The following is a 27,045-nucleotide window of genomic DNA, read 5'->3' as shown; positions in this document are numbered from 1 at the left end:
AAGAATAATAGACATATTTAATGCTTTGTACATAAAGTGATTATGATATAACACCATATTACACACACAGAATGTTTGTTTGAATTTGGAGACTTAGCTAATATTAAATGTATATAATTTAAGAGGATTAACAAATTAATAACAAGATGCATGTTTGTTGTATTTAAAGGTAGCTACCCACTCCTCAGCATTCGCTGCATGTAGGTGATGGGAGTTTAAATGAATTTATCTGATTATAGTAGAACTGCAGTTTGTTTGTTACACTTCTAAATAGAATTTTACCTAGGAGAAAAGTGATCTTTATTCACCAAAGGTTGTGGAACAGGTTTTTGCATCCATCTGACTTATTCACACTCAACTTGACTGGGCAGTGGAAGTTTTTCTTGCCCTAACACTTTTCTTCAGCCACCTCAAACCACAAGTTTCACCACATGAGGGAACATGGTTCTGTCAATGACAGGCCAGCTTTGCTAATGCTTCTCGGCTTTGTCTGAATTAGATCTTTACAAGAATGTCAGGGAAATAGGCTTGTGTGTGTGAGCACTATGCTAACGCTGTTGTTGCACTTATCTGAATTGCTCTTCCATTTGCTTCTGCTGTGCTTGCAGATTCTATCTGACCCTCTGTTCCAGACTGGGAGCATTTAGGATTGGTTTCCGACAGGGTGTGGGAGAACATTCAGCAGTCAGAAGTCTGCTTGTGTACTGTAGGGCAGTGGTATTCAGTTATATTTTCTTGAGGGCTGGATAAGGCAATGCCCAAATCTTGGTCAGCCAAAGGGCACTCTGTAGGGCCAAAGGGCTCTTCAGGTGTTTGCTATCTAATGAAAGGACATTGATCGCTTTGTGTTGCATCAGCATCTGATCTGATTAAGCACCTGAGTAAAAGTGTACAACTGTAAGTTGAAATGTATCAACAAAGTCTAGCTCCAGTGTGTTTAAATTAAAAGTTTCTAAATTAAATACCATTGAAGTCTGTTTATCGGAATTTCAGCTAACTGAAAATCCTGATTATCTGAACGAGCAGTGCGTTTCCCATGCTCATTTGTGTAATCAGTGTTTTTGGCCCCTTAGGGTGGCAAGAGGAAGGGGGAGTAACTGCAAGAGACGGGAGCCTCTGCAGTACTGCTTGGGTGGAGGGAGCTGGAAGGAAGATGGGGGCAGTGAGGGAGCTGGGAGAGGCCCAGGGCTGGGGTTGATTCCCCCCAGAGCATATATTATCCCTGCCTCCTGCTGCTACTGGGAGCTCCGCTGTAGGACAGCCATGCTACCTGGCTCCAGTTCTGCCCTGGGCTCCCGGAAGCTCTGGCCCCGGCTCTCCAGCTGTAGTGTCCTCGTCTCTGAGTGCTGGTGGGTGCCCTGTAGCTGGGGAGCCGAAGCTCCCTCCCCCTGCTTCCATATCTTAACCAGAGGAGAGATTCTTCCAGGCAGAGTACTGAGTACTATGAAACTCTGCTTGAGAGTTGCCCTAGACAAGCTATAGCTATTTGCCCCTTCTCATCTTCCCCGAGAAGATCTCATAATAGAAAATTGGGCATTTTCCTTCCATACATAAAAGATTAGGAAAGTATTGGGTTTTTGTCCCTTGATGCCACTGTGTGTCACCATAATGTCCAGGCCATTGTAACCAGCTGCTGCAGGCTGTCATGCCTCACCCTGTCCCTCCATCTCCACCCTGCAACAGCTGTCCATGGAGGGGACAGCCCAGATGTGGAAGAACAAGAAGAGAGTAAGGGGCCTCTTGGACTACCATTTACGAGTTTCTAGCCTGCCTAGCCTTCATTTTATAACACCACAAGGTTCTCCAATGTGCCAAATTCAACTTCTGAAGGCAATGTGGCTGTCTTCTCTAGTGGTCAGGGAGAGGGCTTATTCAGGTACAAGAAAGAGGGAAGCACAGCATCCACTGGTTGGAACATAGTGATTTATTGAAGTCTCAGGCCTTGGCTACACTTACCCGCTAGTTCGACAGCTGGAAATCGAACTTCTGGGTTCGACTTATCGCGTCTAGTCTGGACGCGATAAGTCGAACCCGGAAGTGCTCGCCGTCGACTGCGGTACTCCAGCTCGCCGAGAGGAGTACCGCGGAGTCGACGGGGGAGCCTGCCTGCCGCGTGTGGACCAAGGTAAGTTCGAACTAATTCGAACTAAGGTACTTCGAACTTCAGCTACGTTATTCACGTAGCTGAAGTTGCGTACCTTAGTTCGAATTAGGGGTGTAGTGTAGACCTGGCCTCAGAGCACTCTTCCTCCCGTAGATAACAGACTTGTTTTGGTTCTGACAGTCAAAGTGTCTTATGGTATTTTCAAAACAAACCTAGGAAGAACGCCATCAGCCTGATCCCAGAGAGAAAATCAACATATCCATTCCTGGATAGACAAAGTTTCCTATTTCTATACACACTACCCTTCCAGGATATGATGAACACCAGGCAGAAGTTAGATTAAGCAGAATGAAAAGAAATATCTTCATTCATAGTAAATCAGTTTGGTGGGCTGGCGATCGACCTCTTTGCATCTGGAAACAACAAAGCACCTTTGGCCTCTCCATATGTCATCAGGTCTCTGGATATGAGGTGATGGATGCTCTCTTGCAAGACGAGATTTCTATTTGCCTTCCCACTTTTCCACTGCTTCCCAGGAATAATACAGAACAGAAGGAGAGAGTGCCAGTGATACTGCTGATGTCTGTCTGGCTGAAGAGGCTGTGGTTCTCAGGCCCGATTAACGTAGTCCTTTCAATGTGCCTACTGTTATTGCAAAAACCAATTCTCCATCTAGCATGATACAAATTGAAAATGGATATTTGGATGAAGTGATTATCACTCTCATTGTCCTAGGAAGAAATCAACAAATAGAAGTTACTGGCTGAAGCAAAATCCATATTTTAACTGCAACATTAAACAAGTGAAATATAGTTTTCAAACCTCCAGGATGTCTCTAATGTGGGTGTAAGAGAATGTCCAAGGAAAGTGGTCAAGTCTCTGTACTATAATGTTCTTGGAAGGTTCAAGAAAAGGACATTTTGTATAAGCCCCAACATTAAAAGTATTCCTAGGGCAGCTACTCTGATTCTAGCGTTCCAAGGTAGTATAGAACACAGACTGAGAACCTTAATCTAGTTTTTACAGCACTCTCCAGATTCAGCTCCTCTGGTAGGTGTCTTCATTTTTTCCTGTCCACTGAAGCTTCCTGATAACTATCTTAAATCAGTCAAGTTTATGAAGTTTGGAAATTTCTTAGGTGACACTCAGCATTGCACTCTTAATTCAGACAAGTAGTCCTCACAGCTGTCCGAGCATTCATTCCCTAAATAAATTTAAGAATAATTCTTCTTTGGTTGTGCATCAAATTTCAGTCCTAAGGAGCATTGACAATCACAGGACAGAGAAATCGTGTCTCCTATAATGAGATCTGCCCTGCGGCCATGTGGCATCAGTGCATAAATTCACTAAATTGTACATATTGGTCATCCAATCTTTAGCCATTTTTCAGCTAAAGTAGTCTTCGTGCTTCAGCGCTCAGATGAAAAGAGAGGATGTATAATGTCCCTTATTCTGTATGCCCACATTTAAGGATGACTTGCTTCCCTACCTGGAGGCACACTGTTGTGAAATTCCCATTGTAATGAATTTGTGGACCTTAGTACATTGAAAAATAGGAACATTTATCTATGCAAACCTGAAAACTTCCTTTCTTGAAGTAATAAAGTCTACACACATCCTGCCAACCTGAAGAGAAATGGATCATCCAAAATAGAGATGGAAATTGACATTCAAAGATTCAAGTTTATTTCATTAGGACAGGGGTGAAAGTAACTTAAAGGACTTACCGGTACGCCGGAGTCCTGAGCGGGGGCGTGGCCTCAACCGGAAGAGGCGGGGCCTTTCAAGATTTAAAGGCCCTGGGGCTCCAGCAGTGGCTGGGAGCCCCAGGGCCTTTAAATCACCCCGGAGCTACCAGCTACAGAGGCAGCTGGGAGCCCTGGGGCTCAGGGGCAAATTAAAGGGCCTGGGGCTCCGGCTGCTGCGGAGCTCCGGGCCCTTTTAAATCACCGCGGGAGCCCAGCTGCCGGAGCTCCGGCGGGGATTTAAAGGGCCCGGGGATCCCCACAGCGGCTGGAGCCCTGGGACCTTTAAATCACCTCCGCGAAAGCCAGTGCAGTCTGGCACAGCTGGCTCTTGCCGGTAGGCCGGACCGGACCGGACTGGCTTACTTTCACCTCTGCATTAGGAGGAAATTATCCTCATACTTTGCAATAGGAGAAATAGTTGTGCTCTTTTCTCAAAGTATAGTTAACGATCTGTAATGTAGGAAAATGGGATGGAATTATCCTCGGTCTGGAAGCTGTCCCAATTGGAGAGAATGTCAGGAGATGAGGTATTCTCATCCTGCCTGTGGCATGACAGGTCTGGTTCTGCCTCCACGCTGCCAATAGGCTAGTGTATGTATTATAACTGATCTGTGGACCTTACTGTACAAAGACAGGTTTCAGAGTAGCAGCCGTGTTAGTCTGTATCCGCAAAAAGTACAGGAGTACTTGTGGCACCTTAGAGACTAACACATTTATTATTATGCTCTAATAAATTTGTTAGTCTCTAAGGTGCCACAAGTACTCCTGTTCTTTTTACTGTACAAAGACATTTTCAGGGAAACACAGAAAAATTTTCCTATTAAGCAATCTCTAAGTAGCAAACACAGAAAGAGAAGAGAAGATTATGGAAACCACTACAGATATTGTGCTAAGTTGCTCCATGGAAGTCAAATAGCAGTTGAAAAAAACTAGAGGAGACAAACTAGATGAAGCTTAAAGGAAGGCATCATCAGAAATCACAACTTGAGTCTATGCATGAAATAATTATGGAGGAGAAAATGAGATGGTGGAAGAATGTGACCTCTAAGACAGGGTAGCATGTTGCTCCTCATGCTTAGGAGGAAATCCCCCTAAACATTTCCAAAACTACCTTATTGTCTTCCTTTCACCCTGTCCTCAAAACTCTCCTTTGCTAGGGTGGCTACAAAAAACTCGACAATGGTTAGGCTGTTGGTGTGCTTGACACCTCTACCTATCCTGCTGACCAGTGTTGTCTCATGGCTTCCTTGTACTCTCTGTTGGTCTGTTTGGATACTTCTGTTGACTCTTGTTGTTATACTTAAGTTGTAAGCTATTGGGGCAGGGACCATCTTTTTCTGTGTTTGTACAGCACCTGGCACAATAGGGTTCTCAGCCATGGCTAGAGCTTAGGCTGTATGATAATACAAATAACACAGGGAAAATGTCTGTGGTGCCCTTTCAGTCTAGTTAACTACAACAGGTGTTTTGCTTTTGAAGAGAACAGATCAGGAATGATTTAAAAACTAACAGAAGAATGATCATGATCAAGAAGCAGGCTCTGAATGGCAGCCTTTATAGAGAGAGAAGTAAGTAATCTTGATGGATGAGTGCAGCATCTGTCCTGAAATGTCTGTGATCTAACTAGGGGAATGTAATGATAGGTATGCTGCCTCCTGGGTGCTAGGGTAGGATGTGTGACAGGAGTAGAAAACTCAGGATTTACAATTGAGATTATATTCCAGTTGTTGTCTGTGCAGGAATAAACTAGATTAATAAAGGCAGTTTCAATAGGATGATTTCAAGGATCTCTAAAGAATCTGTAAACATGAGTGATCTTTTCAGAGATATTTTCATTGCCAAGCAAGATTGAAGACTGGAAATGACTGATGTTGGAGAGTAACAAATTGATGTGCTGGTTGTATAGGGGAAAGGACTTTGGTTTCATAGAACACTATGTAATATCTTCCCTGAGTCTTGGAGATGTTAATCTGCTCATTTAGGAAGAGTACTAGATTCTTCAGTTTAAGACTGGGAGGTCTTGTTAGGCAGGCTTTAAACTAGTTAGGGTGGGGCAGGGGGAGTTTTCTGTTCAACAACAACAACAAAAAAACCCTGACAAAAAAGACATACACTGTAAACTGAAAGTATAATACAAGGCAGCAGCTGGAATTATGCCACTCAGAAAGGAGACAAATAGTGGTATATTAAAACCTGTATAAACAAATTGAAGGATTATGGGAAATAAGAAATAGAAGTGAAACTAAATAATGGAGATTTGTAAAATTAAATCTGTAGGGATGATTTTTATAAACGGAATGTCAACATTGATGGTGAAATCTACATGGGACAGACGGATACAGTGGGAGGAGACACTTGCATTTTTTTTTGGTATTATTTCATAAATGATTGCCCCCAACTTTCCAATCTTTTTTGTCTCTTCTCTTAACTCTCTTGATTTGTGGATGCCCTTTTACAAGCTGTCTAAAGTATGTATTGTTTAATTACCTGTTTTGCTCATATATGCCTTTTAAGGTAAGGAAAGCTTCTCCCTCTCTCTCTCATTCTGTTGGTCCAATAAAAGATATTACCTCCCCCACCTTGTCTCTCTAATATCCTAGGACCAACATGATAGCAACACTGCATATTTGAAGGAAAGGGTTTGTTCTGCAGTTTAGTGTTTTTCCTTTAAATTAACTACAAATGTTTTCTTCAACGAATATTTAGTAGCTGTGATAAGCCTGCTGTAGCATGGTGGTCTCCAGATTGTGATTAATTTTACAGGCTCGATCAGATGTGCTGCACTACCAGTGTATTTAAGATGGAATATCAACCTTAATTGTAAATGTTGTTGCATTTCTGGGACTAAGTTGGGCATTTAATGTTGCTTAGCTGTAGTGCTTTGTAGTTTTAATGTTACCTATTTAGCTATTTTACCTATTTATATAACTGTGGATTACAACATTTAAATGATTAAAACCCTGGGTATTAATATGTAAAGTGTGAGGGTTTATTTGGGTAAGACTCTAGTTTCATAACCAGAGGTCTAGTTGAACATATTCACATTCTTGTGTGTGTATCTGAGTGATAGTTAAACAATGTACCATAGTTATAGATTTGCACAGGCAATAGCAAGGACAGATTTACAAGTGCTTGTAAAAGCTACTATTAATAGAACCGGCATGCTGTTTAACAAGACAATAATCTTGTTTTCCAGTGAAGGGAAACCTGAGGGTGGAGTAGTTTATCCTCATAAGGGAGCCAGTTATTATCTTGTAAAACAGTACACTGCCCTTTTATTGCTGGTAGACTCCACGTAGACATATGAGAAAAATAGAAGAAAACCGAAGCTTTCAAATTGTAGAAATACTTGGGGAAATTATTAGCAAACAATATTTAGCTGGCTGACAGTGTTTTGTGGGATTTGAAATGTGACTCTTTTTTTTTATAACACCAGTTGTTCTATTTTGATATGTATGGTTATATTGAACTTGGTGCTGTTGCTATACATCTGCATTTGGGACAATCCAGATTTTATTTACTCATGAGCTCATTACTAGGTGCTACTACTTTGTGGGTAAAGGTTTTTAGGAATGTTTTAAAATTAAGGCCAGTGCAAGAGTGACTTAATTAGCCCAATTCTTACCAAGGGAGAGATCAGAACAGCTGATAATGCCAATTTTAGTATAATTGATGTAACCTATTTCAGTGAATGAGTAATGTAATAACAACATGATTCAGGCTCAAATCTAAGTAGAAAATACTTTATATGTTTACTGACTTCATTTGAATTGCCTGACTTAAATTAATTTGTGGAATGTTTATTTTGTCTGATTGCACTAATAACTTAGGTCCCGTGTTGTAATAGGTTCACATTTATGGCTTTAAAACTGTCCACACATTCTTAGATTGATCTGTCTTTTGTGTCTTTCACACATCTATGATGATTGGGCTAAATAAGAATAAACTGACCAGATCCCATCAGCAATTTGCAGGAAGTGATGTAGAAAGCAATAAAAGGATGAGTTGCCTAAATAAAATGAGATCCTGGAGACAGTATTTTTAATATTTCCTGTCTTTAAAGTGCATGAAAAAGAAAACAACTGCTACTTTACGAATGCTTAAGGTTAATGTGTATTTAATGGTGCAAATCTTTCATAGAAAGAATGAAAAAAATAAATCTATTTCATGTTTTGCCTTTGCTCATTTGTTACGTTTGTTTTCATCAGATTAGCTTTAATGGTTACTCAGTTCTGAGAAGCTTTTTACTTTTGTCCCTTTCCATTTTGAAATATTTTCTATTAGAGGAGTGACATCCTTTCCCTGGGATTATTTGATCACTCTTTCCACTTCAGATCCTTACAAAAATGAGCAGGACTTATATCTGCCCTGAAATGCAGAGGCAGAATAAACCTTATACTGCTTATCAAGTATCAGAGGGGTAGCCGTGTTAGTCTGAATCTGTAAAAAGCAACAGAGGGTCCTGTGGCACCTTTAAGACTAACCGAAGTATTGGGAGCATAAGCTTTCATGGGTAAGAACCTCACTTACCCACGAAAGCTTATGCTCCCAATACTTCTGTTAGTCTTAAAGGTGCCACAGGACTCTCTGTTGCCTTATACTGCTTAGTATTCATCGTATTAAGGGCCTACTTATTCAGAAATAAGGTAGGCAGCTGGCAATCACCATATCATTCATGATGGAAAAATTCTTGTGTAGTCTTATGTTCCTATTGCCCACCAGCTGTGCACAGCGTTCCCACTAATGTAAATGGGAGTTGTGTGTGAACAGTGGATAATATATGGCATGCCGAATGCACTTTGTGGCAGGTTCCTCATAATACTTCCTGTGGTGCAAGGCCTTGGGATGGCCTTAAGGCAGAGCTTGTAGGGTGCCAGTACATAGGTTGTAAAAACTGCTGTTGAGTGAATAATTGTATTTTTATTTCTAATGAGCCATGCCAAAGTGCATTTTTGAAGATAAGTTACTAATATGAAAACATCTTACACACTGTGTATTAAATCATCTAAGAGTTAGATTTATTACAGTTGCAGGTTAATCGTTTGGTTGCGTTTTAATTTGTGCATCATAAAACAGTTTATAATCTGAACTCTGGCAGGATTCAGACTTCAGTTTCTCGTGTGTTCACTGTTAGCAGTTTGCATTTCCTGGCTTTGTGTTTGCTTTGGACTGGTACTTGATAGTTGTATCAAGGGGATTAAAAAGTCACCGGAAAAAGAAGCAGGAACTTGAATGTGGAAATGGAGGGTAAATAGTCCGTAAAAGTTTCCCGCTTCCCGCAACTCCCGCTGGCCGGGAATGGCGAACCGCAGCCACTGGGAGCTGCGGGCAGTTATGCAAATGTAAACAAATGCTCTGGTGGCCCGCCAGTGGATTACCCTGATGGGCCGCAGGTTGTCCACCACTGAGCTAGATAGCTTGTGGAGAGCTGTATAGTTAATGGAGGGCAATAAAGCCTTGTGAACCAAGTAAGATATTTCAAAAGTAAGAAATAAACTCCAGTCAGAATCTCCTGTTTACATGTATAGCAATTTTTATTAAAAAAAATCACATGCCTGATAAACAGCTGTTGATCATGTTGCTTCTAAGCATACGTGCCTTTTTCAGCAGCTGTTTCTCATTTTTTTCTAAATTTTTTTTGTACTAAGCCAAGTATCCCATCTGAGTAATAAGAATGTCAAGCCCTGGAAATTGACTTGGCTAGATTAGGTTTATTGGCTTACACAAAGATCATGTTCTTCAGCATAAAGAGAACAAAAATAATCAGCGGAGCGAAATCACAGTGTAAGAATGTTGGCCAGGAAATAGACCTAAACAATAATCATGAGCACTGTGTTCTGCATGTGTGTTCCCTGCCAATCCACTTCTCCATGTGTTCTGGTGAGGATAAGGTACTAGTCCTTTTAAGAAGCAGTAACCATCCTCACTCCCAAATAAAATACCCAGTGTATTATATATGCAATTCAGTATACATCAAACTATCAAATTGAGAGACAGCACTGTAAAAAGACCTTTTAATGTCACACTTGGAATATTCTTTTTCAAGTTCACCCTTATTTAGGAAATTATTACCACTAAATTGACTTTAAATAATTTTATTGCTCTTCACATAATTTTTTCAATATTTACATGTTGGAGACATATTAGTCAGACTTGGACTGTGTTCGTTAGAAAAAAGAACATGGATGATTTCACTGAGATCTGTACGATCCTGAAAGGAACAGATTGATTCTGATAAGCTGCTTGAGAGAGTTACTATTTTGAAAGCAAGAGGTCATGGACTCAACTTGAGGAAGGGACTAGCATAGTATATAAATAGTTTAGGCAGAATTTCCTCATACACAAGCTGGTTGGAATAGGAAACAAACTGCCAAAGTTAACGGAGTAAACTAATTTGGCTGAGAGCTGAAGACATGTTTGGAATAGTAGGAAGTGCTGGATATAGGTACTAATTGGATTTTTGGGACATGATTTAAAACTGGATATATTTTATTTTCTAGTTCTCTATACTTTTTTTCCTTTCTGTGTGCTATCTTGGTTCTTTTATGAAGTGCTAGGTATCAAACTTATCAAGTAGTGGCTAAATGTGCTGTCATTTTATACGAGAGAGATCAGGTTCTTCTTAAAGGAGATTATCTCAGAATCTCACTGATATCAATGTGAAGGATTGCTACAGATCAAGGGTAGAATATGGACTTGATGTACTAACTAAACTTTAAGCTGTCATTATTTATTACCTTATTTATGCACTTTGCCATATTCACCATTACATAGTGAGAAAATGTTTTCTCCATTAGGACCAGTGCTATTTCAGCCCTATATTTCCCTTCCTTCACAACCTTGCTTTTTTTCTTGTCCCTGTCTCTTTGCATGTGTCCTCTTTTCTTCCTGCAGCAACTCCCTCCTTATCCCCCTTCATCCACAGTACTGGTGCGTGATGAAATGAGTAATGCTGTCATTTCAAGTGTTATTGGATTTTTGAGTTAACACTCAAATGAAGTTAATGGGGGTAGAAGAGTTCACAGCTCTCTCATTGTTTCAAATTGTCTGCAGACTGTAAGTCTACACTACGAAATTAGGTCGAATTTATAGAAGCCGGTTTTATAGAAATCGGTTTTATACAGTCGATTATGTGTGTCCCCACATAAAATGCTCTAAGTGCATTAAGTCAGCGGACCACGTCCACAGTACCGAGGCTAGTGTCGACTTCCGGAGCGTTGAACTGTGGGTAGCTATCCCACAGTTCCCGCAGTCTCCGCTGCCCATTGGAATTCTGGGTTGAGATCCCAATGCCTGATCATGCAAAACAGTGTCGCGGGGGGTTCTGGGTACATGTCGTCAAGCCCCTCTCCCTTCAGAGCAACGGCAGACAATTGATTCGCACCTTTTTACCTGGGTTACCTGTGCAGACGACATACCACGGCAAGCATGGAGCCCGCTCAGCTCAGCTCAGCTCACCGTCACCGTATGTCATCTGGGTGCTGGCAGACATGGTACTGCATTGCTACACAGCAGCAGCAGCTAATTGCCTTTTGGCAGTAGACAGTGCAGTATGACTGGTAGCCTTCATCGACTATCTGGGTGCTGGCAGACGTGGGGCTGCATTGCTACACAGCGGCAGCCCCTTGCCTTTTGGCAGTAGATGGTGTATTACGACTGGTATCCCTCATCGTCGTATTCCAGTTTGATCAGAGGCACCTGGGCAGACATGCTTTGTCTCCTGGAGACTCAGTCCTGCCGGCAGTCCTATTGAACCCTCTTGACGATGATGGCTAGCAGTCGTCGTACACCATCTACTGCCAAAAGGCAAGGGGCTGCTGCTGTATAGCAATGCAGCCCCACATCTGCCAGCACCCAGATAGCCGATGAAGGCTACCAGTCTGTTGCCAGCTTAAGATGTAAAAAATAGATGGACCAGATTTGTTCTGTATTCATTTGCTTCCCCCTCCCTCCGTGAAATCAACGACCTGCTAAACCCAGGGTTTGAGTTCAATCTTTGGGGGGGCCATTCTGTGTGACAGTTGTTTGTGTTTCTCCCTGATGCACGGCCATCTTTGTTGATTTTAATTCCCTGTACCTGTACGCCATGTCGTCAGTCGCCATATCCTTAAAGTTTTAAAATATTGACGATAAAATAAAATATTCTTGCTTTTTACGTTCTATGTTTTCTGTAATTTGCAACTTCGGTTATTGAAATCAACAAATTATTTTAAATAAATTGGAAAATTGAATCTCGTTGCGTTGTGTATTTAACCAGAAGTCAGCTTGTTAAATTGGAAAGCTGAAGTTTTTGACTGAGGGTATGTCTACACTAGAGATGTAAGTCGACCTACATTAGCTGACTTACAGCCACTGCAGTAATTACTGATGGTCAGGGCCGGCTCCAGGCACCAGCTTGCCAAGCAGGTGCTTGGGGCGGCCACTCCGGAGAGGGGCGGCATGTCCAGCTATTAGGCGGCAATTCGGCGGACGGTCCCTCACTCCCGCTCGGAGCGAAGGACCTTCCGCCGAATTGCCGCTGCAGGTTGCGATCGCGGCTTTTTTTTTTTTGCGCTGCTTGGGGCAGCAAAAACCCTGAAGCCGGCCCTGCTGATGGTGCATGTCCACACTACTCTCCTTTGGTCGGAAGTGCACATCCTCACCAGGAGCGCTTCCGCCGACCAAGAGGGGCAGTGTGGGAAGCTGAGAGCGTGAGAAGCTGAGAGCTCTGCTGGCAGCTCCCTATGAGGAGACTGGCTGCGCCACACGCTCCCCCTCCCTCCGCTCCCCATTCCCCACCCTGGGCTTCTCGTCTCCCTGTTCCCCACTGGAAATTGGGGGGAAGCTGCTCGGGGCTTCTCGCCTCCCCGTTCCCCACCGGGAGCCGGGCAGCCATGTCAATTTAACGGCTCAGGGAGCTGTGAAATTGACAAGGCTGCCTGGTTCCCAGCGGAGACCGTGCGGTGGAGGTGGGGTGGAGGGGCCACCAGGGCTTCTCACCCTGGCTTCCAGCTAGGAGCGGGGTCCTGCTGCTCAGGTTTCTTGCCCCAGCTCCCAGCCGGGAGGAGGGTCCAGCTGCTCAGCTCTCCAGGAGAGTGGGGTGCAGCTGGGCTTGGATTCCCAACTTTCTTGTCAATTTCAGGGCAGGAGCCTGCCGTGAAATTGACAAGACAGGATGTAAGTAACACCGTGTCTACGCAGACACTGCGTTGCCCTAACTACACGGACATAAGCCTTATGCCTCTCATGGAGGTGGAGATGATATGTTGATGTAGGAGGGCACTTAGGGCTTGTCTACATTACCCGCTGGATCGACGGGCAGCGATTGATCCAGCGGGGGTCGATTTATCGCGTCTAGTCTAGACGTGATAAATCGACTGCCGAGTGCTCTCCTGTCGACTCCAGTACTCCACCAGGGCAGGAGGCTCAGGTGGAGTTGACGAGAGAGCGTCAGCCGTCGACTTACCGCAGTGAAGACACCGTGGTAAGTAGATCTAAGTACGTCGACTTCAGCTACATTATTCACGTAGCTGAAATTGCGTAACTTAGATCGATTCCCCGCTCCTCCCCTGTGTAGACCTGGCCGTACATCAACTGGAGGAAGGCTGTAGTGTAGACACTGACATAATTAGGTTGACGTAAGCTTCCTGTGTAGTGTAGACCTGCCCTGAATGTACAGTATATATACTTGCACAGTATATGCTCTGCCACCCTAGATTCTGAATGCCCTCTGTTTATTCACAGGTCAGGTGTAGTACAGATCACTGAAGTGATTATATGTCCATGTACTTCATGAGATCTAAGGAAACTACTCTTCAGAATGAAAAGTGTTTCAGTTTACATGCTTCTTCAGTTACATATCTATAAGCAGACAATGCAAACTAGGGTAAGTTCTATCAAAACTTGCGGGCTTTGATGTAGAAAACATTTACTTCATATATTTTGTCAGTTCTCTTAACTAGTAACAGCCAAATAAAATTTTAAGAATCCGTTCACTCTTGTGCTCGCTATCTTTTCTTTATGTTAAATATTCATTTCCATTCTAACCCATCAGAAAACTTAAGAAAATAAGGGCTGAGGCTGTGATCTTGGAATGCAGTTCCTTTTCAATCACGTTTCCTGATGTTAATTTAATATTTCAACACTTGAAGAAATTTACTTAATTTATTGGAATCTGTAGTGCTGTCTGGCTGCCCTATTAGGATTAGCACTATGATTTTTAGGATATCAATTACATTACATTCTCCCTACTGTCTGGAAGCAGTTCATTTGATTGTATGATGCATACTGTAAACTAGATAGCTGAAGTGCCCAAATATTTAGAAATTAAAATTTAAAATTCTATTTAAAATTATTATTCTATTTATAATTCTAAACTAGAATTTGAATGAATTTCTACTTTGCTGTCCATGCTGACTACATATATTAACACTTACGTTTGCTTTTTTTTTATAGCTTGTTCTTCCTGATTGGATTTTTCCAGTTCTGTTGGATGTTTAACTATAGCTATGGCAACAAGAGTAGAGATCAACTCTGCTCTAGCATCCTTAACAACAATACCTGACTTAAATGAAATTACAAGTGAGGATAAAACACAACGCACATACATCAACCCTCTTTTGGATGCAAGAAATAAGGCTGGTCAACCTTCTAATCCTTCGGCACCAATAATTCTTGAAGAAAAAAACAAATTTGGGAGCACTTGGAGACCAGCAACTATGCCTACTCCTGGATCAAGGCCAAGGCTTTCTCCAAAGCCATTTTCTAAGGAGAAACCTTCAGATACTTTTGCGAATGTGAAACCTCCTGTTACTGCTCTCAAACCAAGTAATTTTGTTCCCAAGTTCTCTGTGTATGGACAGCCTACTGAAGAAACGACATCTGCTAAGGTGTTAAGTGGAGATGTCCCTCTATTAGTAGATCAAAAACTAATTGAAAATGAAAGTAAAGGCAACAATGAATTAGTCACAAATGTGGCCTTTTATTCCAGTCCCAGTAGAAATACTGTGATTCTTTTTGAAACAGCTAGCACTGAGAAATCCAAGGTAAATTTAACACAAGGTAAAATATCCGTTGATGAGCACGGAACACTTGGCACTATACAGACAAAAGAGTGGCAAGGTAATGCAAAGCCTGAGATGATATCTCCGCCATCAGTGACTTCCAGAAAACCTGAAGGTGGTCTGCATAGGCAAATATCTTTTTCATCAGACCCCAGACCAGTCTCCTGGAATCCTCACCAGTCTGATGAAAAAAAAGACACATGTGAAGATCCTATAGGTGAGAGAACCAACAATGTTGCAAAATATGCCAACAGCGAAGTTGGCTTATTAACTGAAGTGCAACGAAAGCTAAAACATAGACCAGTATCTGCTGTTTTTCTGGAATCGTTAAAAGATCAAAAGCGTAGCAATTTGGAAGTCTCCGAAGAAAAATCTCCTACAGAGAAATCATGGGTTAGAAAACCAAGGCCTTTGTCCATGGATCTAACTGCCAAATTTGAAAATAAAGACCTTTCTCTGTGCAAGAAAACTTGTCCATCTGATGAGATTAAGGAGAATGTACCAGTAATTCACTTCACTGATATAGGCTATCAAGAACAGTCTGAAATGAGGTCTAAAGCTGAAGAAATAGAATTGAATAAAGGTGATCCCTCTAAATCAAATTTGAAATGTAACAATCAGGACACTGACTTTCTTGATGTTAAAAACAAATCTAGTGAGCAAAACCAGAAAGTCTTTCCAAAAGATTTAGACTCATCCAGCCCAAATTATACAAAAGACTTGATACAGATCTCTGCAAAAGATAAAAAATACCCTTGGGAAACTAAACAGAAATCTAAAGATGAACAAAATGAGAAAAAAATGGACATTGTAACTAACTTACATGGATCAGAAAAAAACGAGGAGATGGCTAATAACAAAAGCAAAACAATTGAAGAGGTGGAAATATTGGATCAAAAGGAAACTTCCAGAGTTTTAGCCAGTGAAAATTCTGCAGATTCCTCAAAAAAAGAAAACAAGACCTTGAGGGGGAGCGTTAAAAAACACATCCGTTTGTTTGCTGGCTCAGAAAGCAGCACTACTCCAATGGATACCGAGCCTCTCCTGGCAGCCACTGAGAGGGAAAACAGAAATGTGAACATCCAACAGAGAATCAGAGAACTGACAACAGAAAATACAGATGTTAAGCCTGGAAATCTACGCAGATCACTCAAGTCGCGACCACTTTCTGCGGACTTAACAAAGAAGTAAGTTACAGAAGAGACGTTTTCAATTAGTACAAATAAAAAAAATCAGATATCACAGTTCCTCGCTTGTAATTTTCAAATATAATTTTTCTTAGAATTCTGCTTAATCCGTTGCTCATAATTTATCTTGACAGTGGCTGCAAAAATACACTGTCAGTAATATTAATTCTTGCATGCTACCTTAGTAGTCTCTCACTATTGCTTGAGTTTTATTTACATGTTTTGAAATCCAGGTATGAAAAATATAGCTTACACTGTCATGTATTTCCAAAGATTCATAATATAACCCGAGTTTTCATTTGTTTAATGTGCTCTTTTCACTTCCATCGTGTTAGTCTTACTATTTGCTTTATTTTATTTTCAAAATATTTCTAAATAATTTTTTGCATTTGGCACAAATTAGGGTAGACCTTTATCAGTGTCACCTCAGTGACACTATATACTGTCAGGTTTTGCGCCAGATTTGGATTTTATTTCACCTTCATATCAAGGTCCACAGATCCATGATTCTGCATCTGGAGGAAGCAGGGAAGCAGATGAGAGCTGTTACTTGCAGGGCAGGGCTTAAGTGCCTTCCAACTGATGTTTTGCCTGTTTAGAGCAGGCAGACACTGCAGAGATCTGTGGTATAGAATACTATTTGAAATAATAAAAATAATAATTGTAAAGGAAACAGGGCTTTTGAGTTTTAGAAGTACATAGCAATCCCAGTTTGGCACAGACTTTATTTTGATGAATCCGGGTGCCTTTCTTCTTACTGATGAGGCCTACTTCTTTGGTCCATGCCTCTTTACATCATGTCAGGCAGTCCACTAAGAAGTGGAAGTTAAAACCCTATAGATCTTGCTTTGCTCTCCTAAATAGAGTGCTTGTAATATTATTGAGAGAGAATATCTTACTGGCTTTATATGCTCAAATTTTCAAGTGGTACAGTTTAACAAAAAGAAATTTGAAGTACATATTCCAATGTGAAATTCGCTTTCCAGCATAAAGTTGGATTTTTGATGATGATTATTGATTTATTTTTATGTGGGGAAGTGCACTGGGGTTGGGGATGGTGTGGCGAAGTCAACACACCTGAACCCAAGGCCAAAATCATAAAGCAATACCAATCGAATGGTCCAGATTCTGTACAAGACAAAAAAAAGTGTTTCAAATAGTCCAAGAAAAGGGCAATATTAGGCACAAATACTTGATGTAATCAGTACAGCATAAACTAGGGTAATAGAGGAAATCTTCCCAGAGGCTATTCACTATGAAAATGTGAACATTGGAGATTGTATAATTTTTCAGAAGAATTAGGTCCTCAAATACTGCAATGATGAGTGTGGGATAAGAGCCTGAACCAAATAGATTTTAACCTAACAGTAAAGTTTATGCAAGAGACAGTGGGAACTTCAACCCATTTTTCAGTAGTCTACTAACTAAATTATGTCCTAAATTCTAGATAATTTTTTCCCAAGGTAGAAAATAAACTATATCTAGCTTGTTAACTGTAGAGAAGGTTTGGGCTTTGTTTGCCAATAGTTCAGGCATACATAAACCATTGAATCAAGATAAGATTTGTGCTGTGAAATAATGTGATTTCTCCAATAGTATGTATAAGAAATTAATTGGAGCATTTTAAAATTATATGAAAAGAAATATGTCAAATATTGTGCATTTGAAAAATATGCATATTGGGCAACTAACTAAAGTTGTTTAATGTCATCCATACTTAAAAGAAATAACAAATTTTTGCAACAGGTTTTCAAGCCCAGCATCAACCAATGAAATTAAACCTGAGAAACCTACTGAATTGAATAGTGATGTTACTAGTGAAACACAAGAAAATCAAAAGGTAAGAAAGTGGCACTAACAGACTTGGTCTTCCAAACAGAATTGTATTTATAATTTATATTGCACTATGCTGTGTCACATATGGCTATAGAAAGCAGCGAGTTAGAAACTGCCATTGTGAGTATTCAGAATAGCATAATCTTAATAGGCTTATTTTGGTAATTCCTTCTTTAGGCCACCCTGGTAATGTACAGAAATCATGCACATGTTTGGTTAATATATATGTGTGCAAAACTATAGACCATGACAATAGCCTTACACCTATTAACTTCTTATGAAACTTCTGAAGTATCCTATATTAATGCAAGCTTTTATAATATCTCATTATATTAAACATGCTTTGTATTTTCTACCAACTCCTCCTGTAACATTTAATTCTAATGGTCTATGACAACATAGTGCTACATAAAGAATCTGGAGTGTCTTATGCTGGCCACTTTTAAAAATTGATGAATATATACAAAACTTAGTTTCTAAGCATAATACTTAAGTTGTGCAAAATATAACTTTTCTGCTTAAAACTAAAATCGTTGTGTATATGAAGATTTAATATTGTTATTTTAGGCATATTTTTCTTAAGTCCCTTGATGTTTGGGCATGGATCTTTTTTCTTCTTCTCTTCTTCGGACCTGGTTACAGCACAGTACTACTTTAAAGAAAAACGCCAATTTGATATAAGAGTCTAATGAGTTAATTTTGAAGAAGAGTAATTGAACAATGAACAAAAAATCCAAACTTTACTTTTTTATAACTCTCTTGGTTAATGGGAAGCTACTCTCTTCACAAGTTGACCTAAAGTAGGACTGAATAAATTTGCTTTGTCAATTAGAAAACTCAGGAAATCAGAAAGTTTAAAAGATTTATAAGTAAGTTCCACAGTATAATTTTTTTTAGCTCATTGAACTAAAACTTTTTTTAAAAAGGTTAACTGAAAATTTTAGAACTAATTTTTTTCAATGCTTTCATAGGGCAGAAAGACTTACTCTATCATCATGTACTTCCACAGTGAAAATTACTAAAATTTAGCCTTTATTGCTACAATAGATACAATCACTGAATGTAGATACTGGAAGTGTCAGACCTCCCGAAAATTGTTTTGAAAATACACATGTGCACCCCCAAATCTGTTTAACTTAGTTTTTCGTTAACACTATTCCTCCTCTAACAGTGGCTCAAGTTGTGAAATGTGCTCAGAATTGCTTGCCCCCCACAGCCTGTAGCAGCTGTTCTTCATTATTTCCTCAAACTTCAATTCCTGATTATTTTATTTTTTATTCATAGCCATTAGTAAAGTGCTCTTTGCCATAGTATCTATCTCTCAAACAAGAATGAATTAATCTTTGCCAGATCTTGATGAGGGAATTATTATTTCCCTTTCTAAAAAGAAAAATTAAGGCACAGAAAGGTTGTGTGATTTGACCATGGTTACACAGGAAGTCAGTGGCAGACCTGAGGATGGAAGCCAGATCTCCTGAGTCCTATCCCTGTGGCTCAGGCAGACCATCTTTCTTTCTCCTTATTTCTTTCTACTAGCAAGTTCTGACTATCATTCATGAGCCTTCCATCCCTTAATGGTCTATACCCAAGATTCCTGAGGTCTCTTGCATGGCAGTATGGAGTACTAATAATTTATTCATTTAGCTAGCCAGTAATACCATATCTTCTGGGAAAAGCTGGCTTTTACAAAATATGGTATAAATATTTATATTCTACTGTATTTTGAGTGGCAGTGCCTTTTCTGGAGTATAACTTGGCTTCAAGTAATCACTGGAGATTAAAATATACCATGGAAGTCTGAATCCAGGAATTCTTCATGCATTTAATTTTAATTTGTTATATTAAAACAATCAAATGGTAAGCGATTCTGATGTAAAGAGGGCTTATCCTTGAGTTTGCAAGTTTACCTTTTACCAATATTTGAATCTGTTTGTTAGTTTGCTTAGGGAATAGTGTGTGTGTGTGTGTGTGTGTGTATAATACATACTCGATACATAAATACAGACCAGGTAGTACGATGTTGCAGATCATCTTTTTTTTTTTTTTTTTAAATCAACTTCTAACTGTTGAATTTTTTTTGTTTAAGAGTAAGGAGATGAAGCCTCCTCCTGGAACAGACTGTACTGAGACCTGTGCTATTGGGAATCAGTGGAAACCACAACAGACAGTAAAAATATCAGAGAAAGCTGGTCAGATCGAAAGAAAAGGAAGCTTTCTGAGAGAGAGGCAAAATTTCTCTTTGCAGGGTGAAAACTCTGTGTCAGCCACAAATAATGTTGAAAAAAAATTAAAACCCACCACTCCTGCAGAAAAGACCCATTTAAAAACTGTCCGAGCCACCATGTTTGACCACAATGTCCAGAGGCATAATGTTGCTGTTGGTCAACCTGTAATTGATCCTACACGAAAGCTGACTAATGAATTTGAAGGCAAATATGATGTTGTGACTTTACTAGGCCATAACAGAAGATCTGGGATGGAAAAAGAATTACAGGAGAAAACTAGTTCAAAGAGAGAGTGTCACAGTCAGTCTGACGTATCAGGGTATGTAGCAGATGCAGAAAAACGTGGAAAAACACATTATGTAAATGAAGACAAGAAAATTGCTCATGCAGTTCCAGTGGAAAAATATTCTTCATGTGAGAACTGTGAAAAACCCACTCCTAAGCATGTAGAGGACTCTCTAATTTACCAACGAATAGAGCCAAGATATGAAGTCCTTCAGACTTTTGGTGAAAGAGCACTTAGTGAAGCTATTACAGTCGTTCCTGAAGATAAGGCGGTGACACTCAGAACTAGAAAATCTTCTGTGAAAGAGAAGAGAAAACCTGATGGGAATGTCTTACATGCTGATCAGCTGTGTGGGCTAGATAATAAAACTGACCCATTGAAAGAAGGTAGTTTTATTTCAGAAACTAAAGACATGTTGGAAACTTCTACAAAAAAGTTTACTTTTAGGGAACCTAAAGATATCTTCAACAGCAAATGTACTTTTCATGAACAGATAACAGAGTACAATAAAAATCAGAGCAAACCGGTATTTATAACTGAGAAATCCTCTTATGCTACAAACAAAAGTAAGGATTTGGGGATAGCAAATGAAAAAATGACACAACTGCATCCTGAAATGCAAAAAGAAAAGAATGAAATCTCTTGCACAGATAAAACAGAGAGCTCGAACGTGACCAAATACTTTTCTGAGAGAGCTGGTATAAAACCAGTTAGGACAGATGGCTATGAATCCAGAGCTGACTTGGGTCAAGATGTTATTTCAACCAGTGCCAATAAACATGGGAGTCAAATTTCAGTGCCTGGATATAGCCAATTGTATAAACCCTCCGTGGACCAACATCCTAGCACAGAAGTAATAACTGCTGATAAAGAGAAATCCAGAGTTTTTGGATTAAGGAAATATCCAGACTCAAAATGGGGAAGAAAAGATTTAGGCTTAGATGTTGCAGCCCTTGAAAATGAAAGAGACAAACTCAGATTAGTAGAACCAGAAGAAAAAGTCAGAAGAACCAGTAGTAGTGTTTCTGACCTTAAAATTTCGGAAAGATGGCGAAGGAAGACTTTGCCTCAGGACTCTAGCAAGCTAGAAGAAGTTAGCCCACTAATTCAAGAAAGTATTAAAAGGCTGAATAGAACAGATTCATTGCAATTTGATGAAGGTGCAATAAAGAAAAAAAGTAAAAGAAGCAAAGATGGGATAGAATCAAAGGAGGTGAACCAAACAGTTTCAGTCAGTCCTGATGATTATTTGAAGAAGCAGGTTTCTCCCTTTGAACCAAAGGCAACCTATTTTGCAGTTACGTATCAGATTCCTGATAAAAAAGAAAAAAGCTCTGTAAGTACTGTTAATGCAAATGAAAATAACCAAATTACTGCAGCGGTTGAAAGTACACCAATTAATCTGAACTCTGGTTCTTCCAGAAGGTCCAATCCTACACCTCAGCAATCCTATAAAAATGTATTGAGTACACATTGCAAAGATAAGTCCCTAGAGGAATGTGTTAACAAGCACTGGGTTAAAGAGGAAGAACAAAATATTCTAAGTTTAAAAAAAATATATCCAGTGCTTGGAGAGGATGATAATAGGAGGTCTTGTGAGAGAGGGCTGGATCATGCTAAAGAGAAAATTATAGATGTTGATGCTTTCCTCTTAAAGAAGGGCCTGAAAAATATTATTCCAACTGATCTTAAAGGTAGTGGAGGAAAAGTCTCCGCATATCATGAGCCAAAATCCACGCTACACTTCAGGCATTTACACAAAGACAGTGAACAACTTACACAAAAGAAGTTTGGGGAAAACAGTCAAGATGTGTTCAGAGTAAAGACTGAAGACAGGTATAGATCTAGAGTTCTTGATATTGATGCTCTTATGGCAGAATATAAAGAGGAATACATAAAGGCCAGTGACATTCAAGAAAAAAAAGATGACCAGTTCTCCGAAGATCAGAGTATGTTTTATTGGGAGAAGTCAAAGTACAAAAAGAATGTGGCTGATAAAATTCCACACAGTTATAACTGGAAAGATTGGAAGAACTTGGATCAATCTGCTAGTATCACTAAACAAGGGACCTGTGCAGAAGAACACTGTAGGCCTGAGAACTTAACTCTACATGAAAACAGCAAAGAGAAACTGGAGTCCTGTAGCCAAGAATGGAGTAAGCAAAAGTCCAAAGACAGAAAATTCAGTCCTCCCCATTGGGGAAAGCCTAGTTCACTTTCAGATAAACTTATAAATTCACCTGCTGACACTATTGGTATCAGAAAAAAAACGTTTATTATTGATGACGATCAAGGGAACAATTTAACATCTAGGCTCCAAAATGCAAAGTACATATATAACAAGGTACAGCCTGCAAATCCTATTCATGTGGACCAAAAACTGGAAGTCAGTTTAGCTTCTAATTCCTCCCCCGATGGTGGTGGTAGTGGCGGCGGCTTATTACAGAAGAAATTGTTCACAAAACAGCAGTTCACAGAGATGTCTGTGGATGATGACTGGCACAAAAATATAATGAGGAGCTCTGTAAATAAGAACAAAGAGAATGCAAACAAAACCTCACATGAGAGTGACTTTTCCAATATGAAGAGCAAAGCGGAGTGGGATGACTATACATCTGGTTTTGGAAATGAACTGCCAGATTTAAAACGATCGTACTCAGAAAAGAGCCGTCCTGCTAAAGCAAGAGGCAGCATGCCTCAGATGCAAGAAACAAAGGAAAGAAGGGACCAGCACCAATTCAGGCAAAGCTTCCCATTGGAAAGTGAAGAAAACAGACTGAAAAAGAGGAGTGCATATCAACAAGAATCTTTCTCCCAGGAAAATAAAAAGGTATTTACAAGGCAGTATTTGTTAGAGCACCTCTTATAACTGTGAAAGTGATGAAGATATTTTGTCATGTTTGCTTTCAATCTTGCTGCTTCTGTGTTAGAGCCAGATGCTTCGCTGGTATAAATCAGCCTTGCTCCGTAGATATTGGTACCAGCGTAAGTGATGCCAGGTGAGGATTTGGCTTTTTGAATATTCTTTTTCTCTGTAATTTCAAAAATCATATATTACTCCTTACAGGGAATATCTCCTTTAAGAGCCAATACTGTAGTAGATCTGTAGTATCCTTTAAAAAGTGGCAAATTACTTACTGACAATATTAAACTACAGCTTTCTTTTGATGTAGAAGTATTGTTTATAAATTGAATTCTTAATGCAGTAGGCACTGTTTGTTAAATCTTTCTAGTCACAGCTTTATAAGTCAATAAATGTAACCTGTTTTGAATTGGCATCTCAACTGGGCTGGGGTTTTTGCTTCAGTGAAGGGGAAAACTTTTTTTATAGATGAATTGGTACTTTCCCTCCCCCAATCTCCTTTCCAGCTACCACTTTTGTGGTCTATTGTTCTCAAAGTGCTGGCAGAGGGAAACCTACTAAGGGTTCTCCTGACAAAAAGGAATTAATGTGCATCACATGCCCATGCAGGGGTGCTGGAATTAGGTGTGCTGGGAGTGCAGCAGCACCTGCTGGCTTGAAATGGTTTACATCATATACGGGGTTTACAGTTTTGTTCAATGGCTCTCAGCATCCCCACTATAAAAATTGTTCCCATGTCACTGTGCCCATGTCAATGTTGCATAAAATAAAGTTTTTCTGCTTCAGTTAGCCTTCCTTGTTTTGTCTGCTTTGTGAACCAACTTTGAGCTTTCTCTGTAGTTCTCATATTTGAAGTAAACAAACATTTTAAGTGGTATTTTTATGTACTCCTTTGAAACAGGACTCTGAAAAAGAATGGAGCAAGCAGAATTCTGACAGATCAGGTGGGAAAGACTTGACTGTAGTTCCTATCCAGAGAAGAAGCCATAGTTTTTATAAGGACCGAAGAGCACATAACTGGACGGTAGGCTATTATTTCTTTGCATATTCCACTCATAATCAGTTGTCTTTTTTTTGTGACATTGAAATACCAACTACTCAATATATCAGGACTTCACAGCAGTAGGAGCAAATACACTTGTAACTTCCTGTGCAAAATTTTACATCAGGGTAGTGTTATTTTTCCCATGGGGTATCTTACTGCTTTCACATTTGTGTTAAATCATGCAATATATGTAAAGTGCATAATGAAATCCTTTCTAGATTTTAAAGGGACACTTTGCAACTTTTACACCAATTTCTCATAAAACCTTGGATTATTTCAAAGTAAATGGATTTTTAAAAAATTTTCACCAGTTACTCTTTGTCTCTGTTTGCCTTTTATTTCTCGGCATGGACAATGAAAATCAGTTAAGTAACGTTCACTTTTGTTTGTAGTCCATTTTAATTTCACAATTCCAGTGGTACAGTATTGGTTTTTAAACACTACAGTGGTGTTTTTGTTCAAAACTGTTTTGTTGAAATTTTAAAAACAGAAGTTGTGGAAACATTTCTGTTCTTAGGATTTTAAAACCTGTTTTTACAAAATTAAATTTTGGGTCAGGTTGAAGTTGTGTCCATTTAAAATAAAATGTCATTTGATGCACATAATGCTATCAATATAAAATTATTGTAAAGTACATGTAATGTAAAATGAAGTATCCATGTTCGTTTGTCAACCAACTCAAGAGCATGTTTTTAAGGACTACAATGATGGGAGGAGTTTGAAGTAAGAAAGAAAAATTAGAATACAGCAAGAAGAAAGTACACAATGTAAAAATCCAGATGACTGCTAAATTTCTATTTCCATTGCTTCATAAATTATTTTTTTTACCAGTAAGTGACTCCTGCATTATTTTTAACATCATACAACAACTAATCCTCTAAATAGCATTGACAATGTTTTTTTTTTTTTTTTTTTACAATCCTGCTTTTCCAGAAGTTTGACACTTGACTATCTTTTTAAATTATAACTGGCTAAAAAAAGTTGAGATGTTCTGCCTAAGGACATCATTGTGCAGTGTTTTGTTTGGCAAATGGACAGTGTGGGTTCCCATGTGGTCAGATACATCTTGCACCTATTTTCCTTTCTTGAATCATTTTCTGCTACCCTGTTGTGGGGACTTATCTACCTTCAGAACTAAGTAAAATGCCAGTTGACGTGCAAAAATGAGAAATTTTGTCTTGCTAAGCTGATCAAAATAGTTTTTAATTTTGAAATTCCCCTACATGTACTTACTCTGAACTTTGCTTTTTAATCATACCAGATGTTTAGAATTGTCCTTCATAGTTTCTTACTGTATATTAAGAATATGTTCTTTTACATTTTTCCCTCCCTGTTTTTTCATAAATTCAATAAAAAATGTCACGGAAGTTAAAAATACCTGTGTTTAATAACTGGAACAAAAATAGATTGATTTTTAAAATGAGACACTTTTTTGAAAGCTGGATTAAGAAAATAAGAAATGATATACATATGGGTACATGGTACTCAGATTCTCCATGTAGCTAGTATTTGATGTTCTTATCATTCCCGTTAAGCTTCCCAATGTACACCAGGCCATCCACTACCTCTTAGTACAACAAATGCAGGATCCATCAAGAAGAATGTAAATCCATCTGATTCCACCATTTTAGGGAGCTTAATCCTCTAACTATTCTTGTCCCTATTATATTCTCCAAGATCATCATGCAGCCCTTAATCCTTTTGTGTATGCAGTGTTGAAACCTTTTTTATAAAATTTAAGATCTGTTCAATTTTTCCTTTGACTTTAGAAGTCCCTGTAGCTTCTAGTTTAGTATCGACCTGATCAAAATGGAATTCCAGGTTATTTACATATTGGGGAGATTCACCCCATGCAGGTGGCCAGCACAAGGCCATATACTGTTCAAATCCTATTTAAGGCAATACCAAGAGTTGATAACTTCAGTATCTCAGCCAGAGGTATAGCCTATTGCAGAAGTGAGTGGGTGAGATTCTGTGGCCTGCACTGTGCAGGAGGTCAGACTAGATAACCATAATGGTCCCTTCTGGCATTAAAGTCTGTGAGTCCAAGTTTTCTATAGGCCTTGTGCTGGCCCTTTGCAGAGAGTTGAGTTTCATCCATATGATACCAGATTATAAAATTTTAAGCATAGGGTTGCAGTTGTATTATGAACTTTACCAAAATGTCAGTTTCAGAGAACAGTTCCTGAAAAAACTTGGTGTGTCCTTGTCCCATTGCTCAATCAATGTTGTGTGTTTCTCCTAATGAAGATGGTTGTCCTTACACCTTTGTGCTTGACATCTTTGTTAATCTTTGTCTTAATTAAGCTGATTCACCTTTTTCCTTGTTTTTAATGTGGTATTCTTGTCATGATAAGATCTGTTTTAAGGCTGAAATTTTTCCTTCTCCCCCCCACCAAGCCAAAGTAAACAAGTTGTTTATCAAGATCTAAGTGTAAATTTTGGGGGTGAATCTCCTCCTCATCTCTCCAGCTCCCAATGCCACCACTTTAGGGGCAGGCAACAGGCTAAAGCACTTCTCTGTGCACACGATGTTGAAGGTAATCAGCTACTGAATTCAGATAACTGTGGATCCAGCATCCTTCCTTTGCTCATAAATTCAGTGCTGCTTTCTGTAGCCTACGTGCAGCTGGCATAGAAGCAACTTCTGTGGTATGTGTGACGGGTTAGATCACAGAAACCCCCTTGGGAGCTGCCACCAGATGTGCA

The 27,045-nt window shown here is 39.5% G+C and overlaps 1 protein-coding gene and 1 long non-coding RNA gene across 3 annotated transcripts in view; one reads left to right on the top strand and one right to left on the bottom strand.

Annotated features, from left to right (window-relative positions):
• Positions 1-27,045, top strand: part of KIAA1671 (KIAA1671 ortholog) — a 137,932-nt gene that overhangs the window by 16,105 nt on the left and 94,782 nt on the right. Inside the window, exons 2-6 of one of the 2 annotated variants that reach the window (XM_034790956.1) lie at positions 13,576-13,717; positions 14,287-16,081; positions 17,828-17,921; positions 20,004-23,258; positions 24,193-24,315. In XM_034790956.1, the coding sequence (XP_034646847.1) occupies positions 14,340-16,081; positions 17,828-17,921; positions 20,004-23,258; positions 24,193-24,315 (5,214 nt within the window). In that variant the 5' untranslated portion in view covers positions 13,576-13,717; positions 14,287-14,339. The remainder of the gene's footprint in view (positions 1-13,575; positions 13,718-14,286; positions 16,082-17,827; positions 17,922-20,003; positions 23,259-24,192; positions 24,316-27,045) is intronic. The other variant, XM_034790957.1, reaches the window with a different exon arrangement.
• The window catches only part of LOC117888000, a 51,191-nt gene continuing 26,624 nt past the window's right edge, over positions 2,479-27,045 (bottom strand). The window contains exon 3 of the long non-coding RNA XR_004648242.1: positions 2,479-2,835. This is a non-coding gene — a long non-coding RNA (uncharacterized LOC117888000). The remainder of the gene's footprint in view (positions 2,836-27,045) is intronic.

Source organism: Trachemys scripta, chromosome 15, assembly GCF_013100865.1.
Source record: "Trachemys scripta elegans isolate TJP31775 chromosome 15, CAS_Tse_1.0, whole genome shotgun sequence".
Classification (NCBI taxonomy): domain Eukaryota; kingdom Metazoa; phylum Chordata; order Testudines; family Emydidae; genus Trachemys; species Trachemys scripta.
This window is presented reverse-complemented; position numbering and strand designations above follow the sequence as displayed.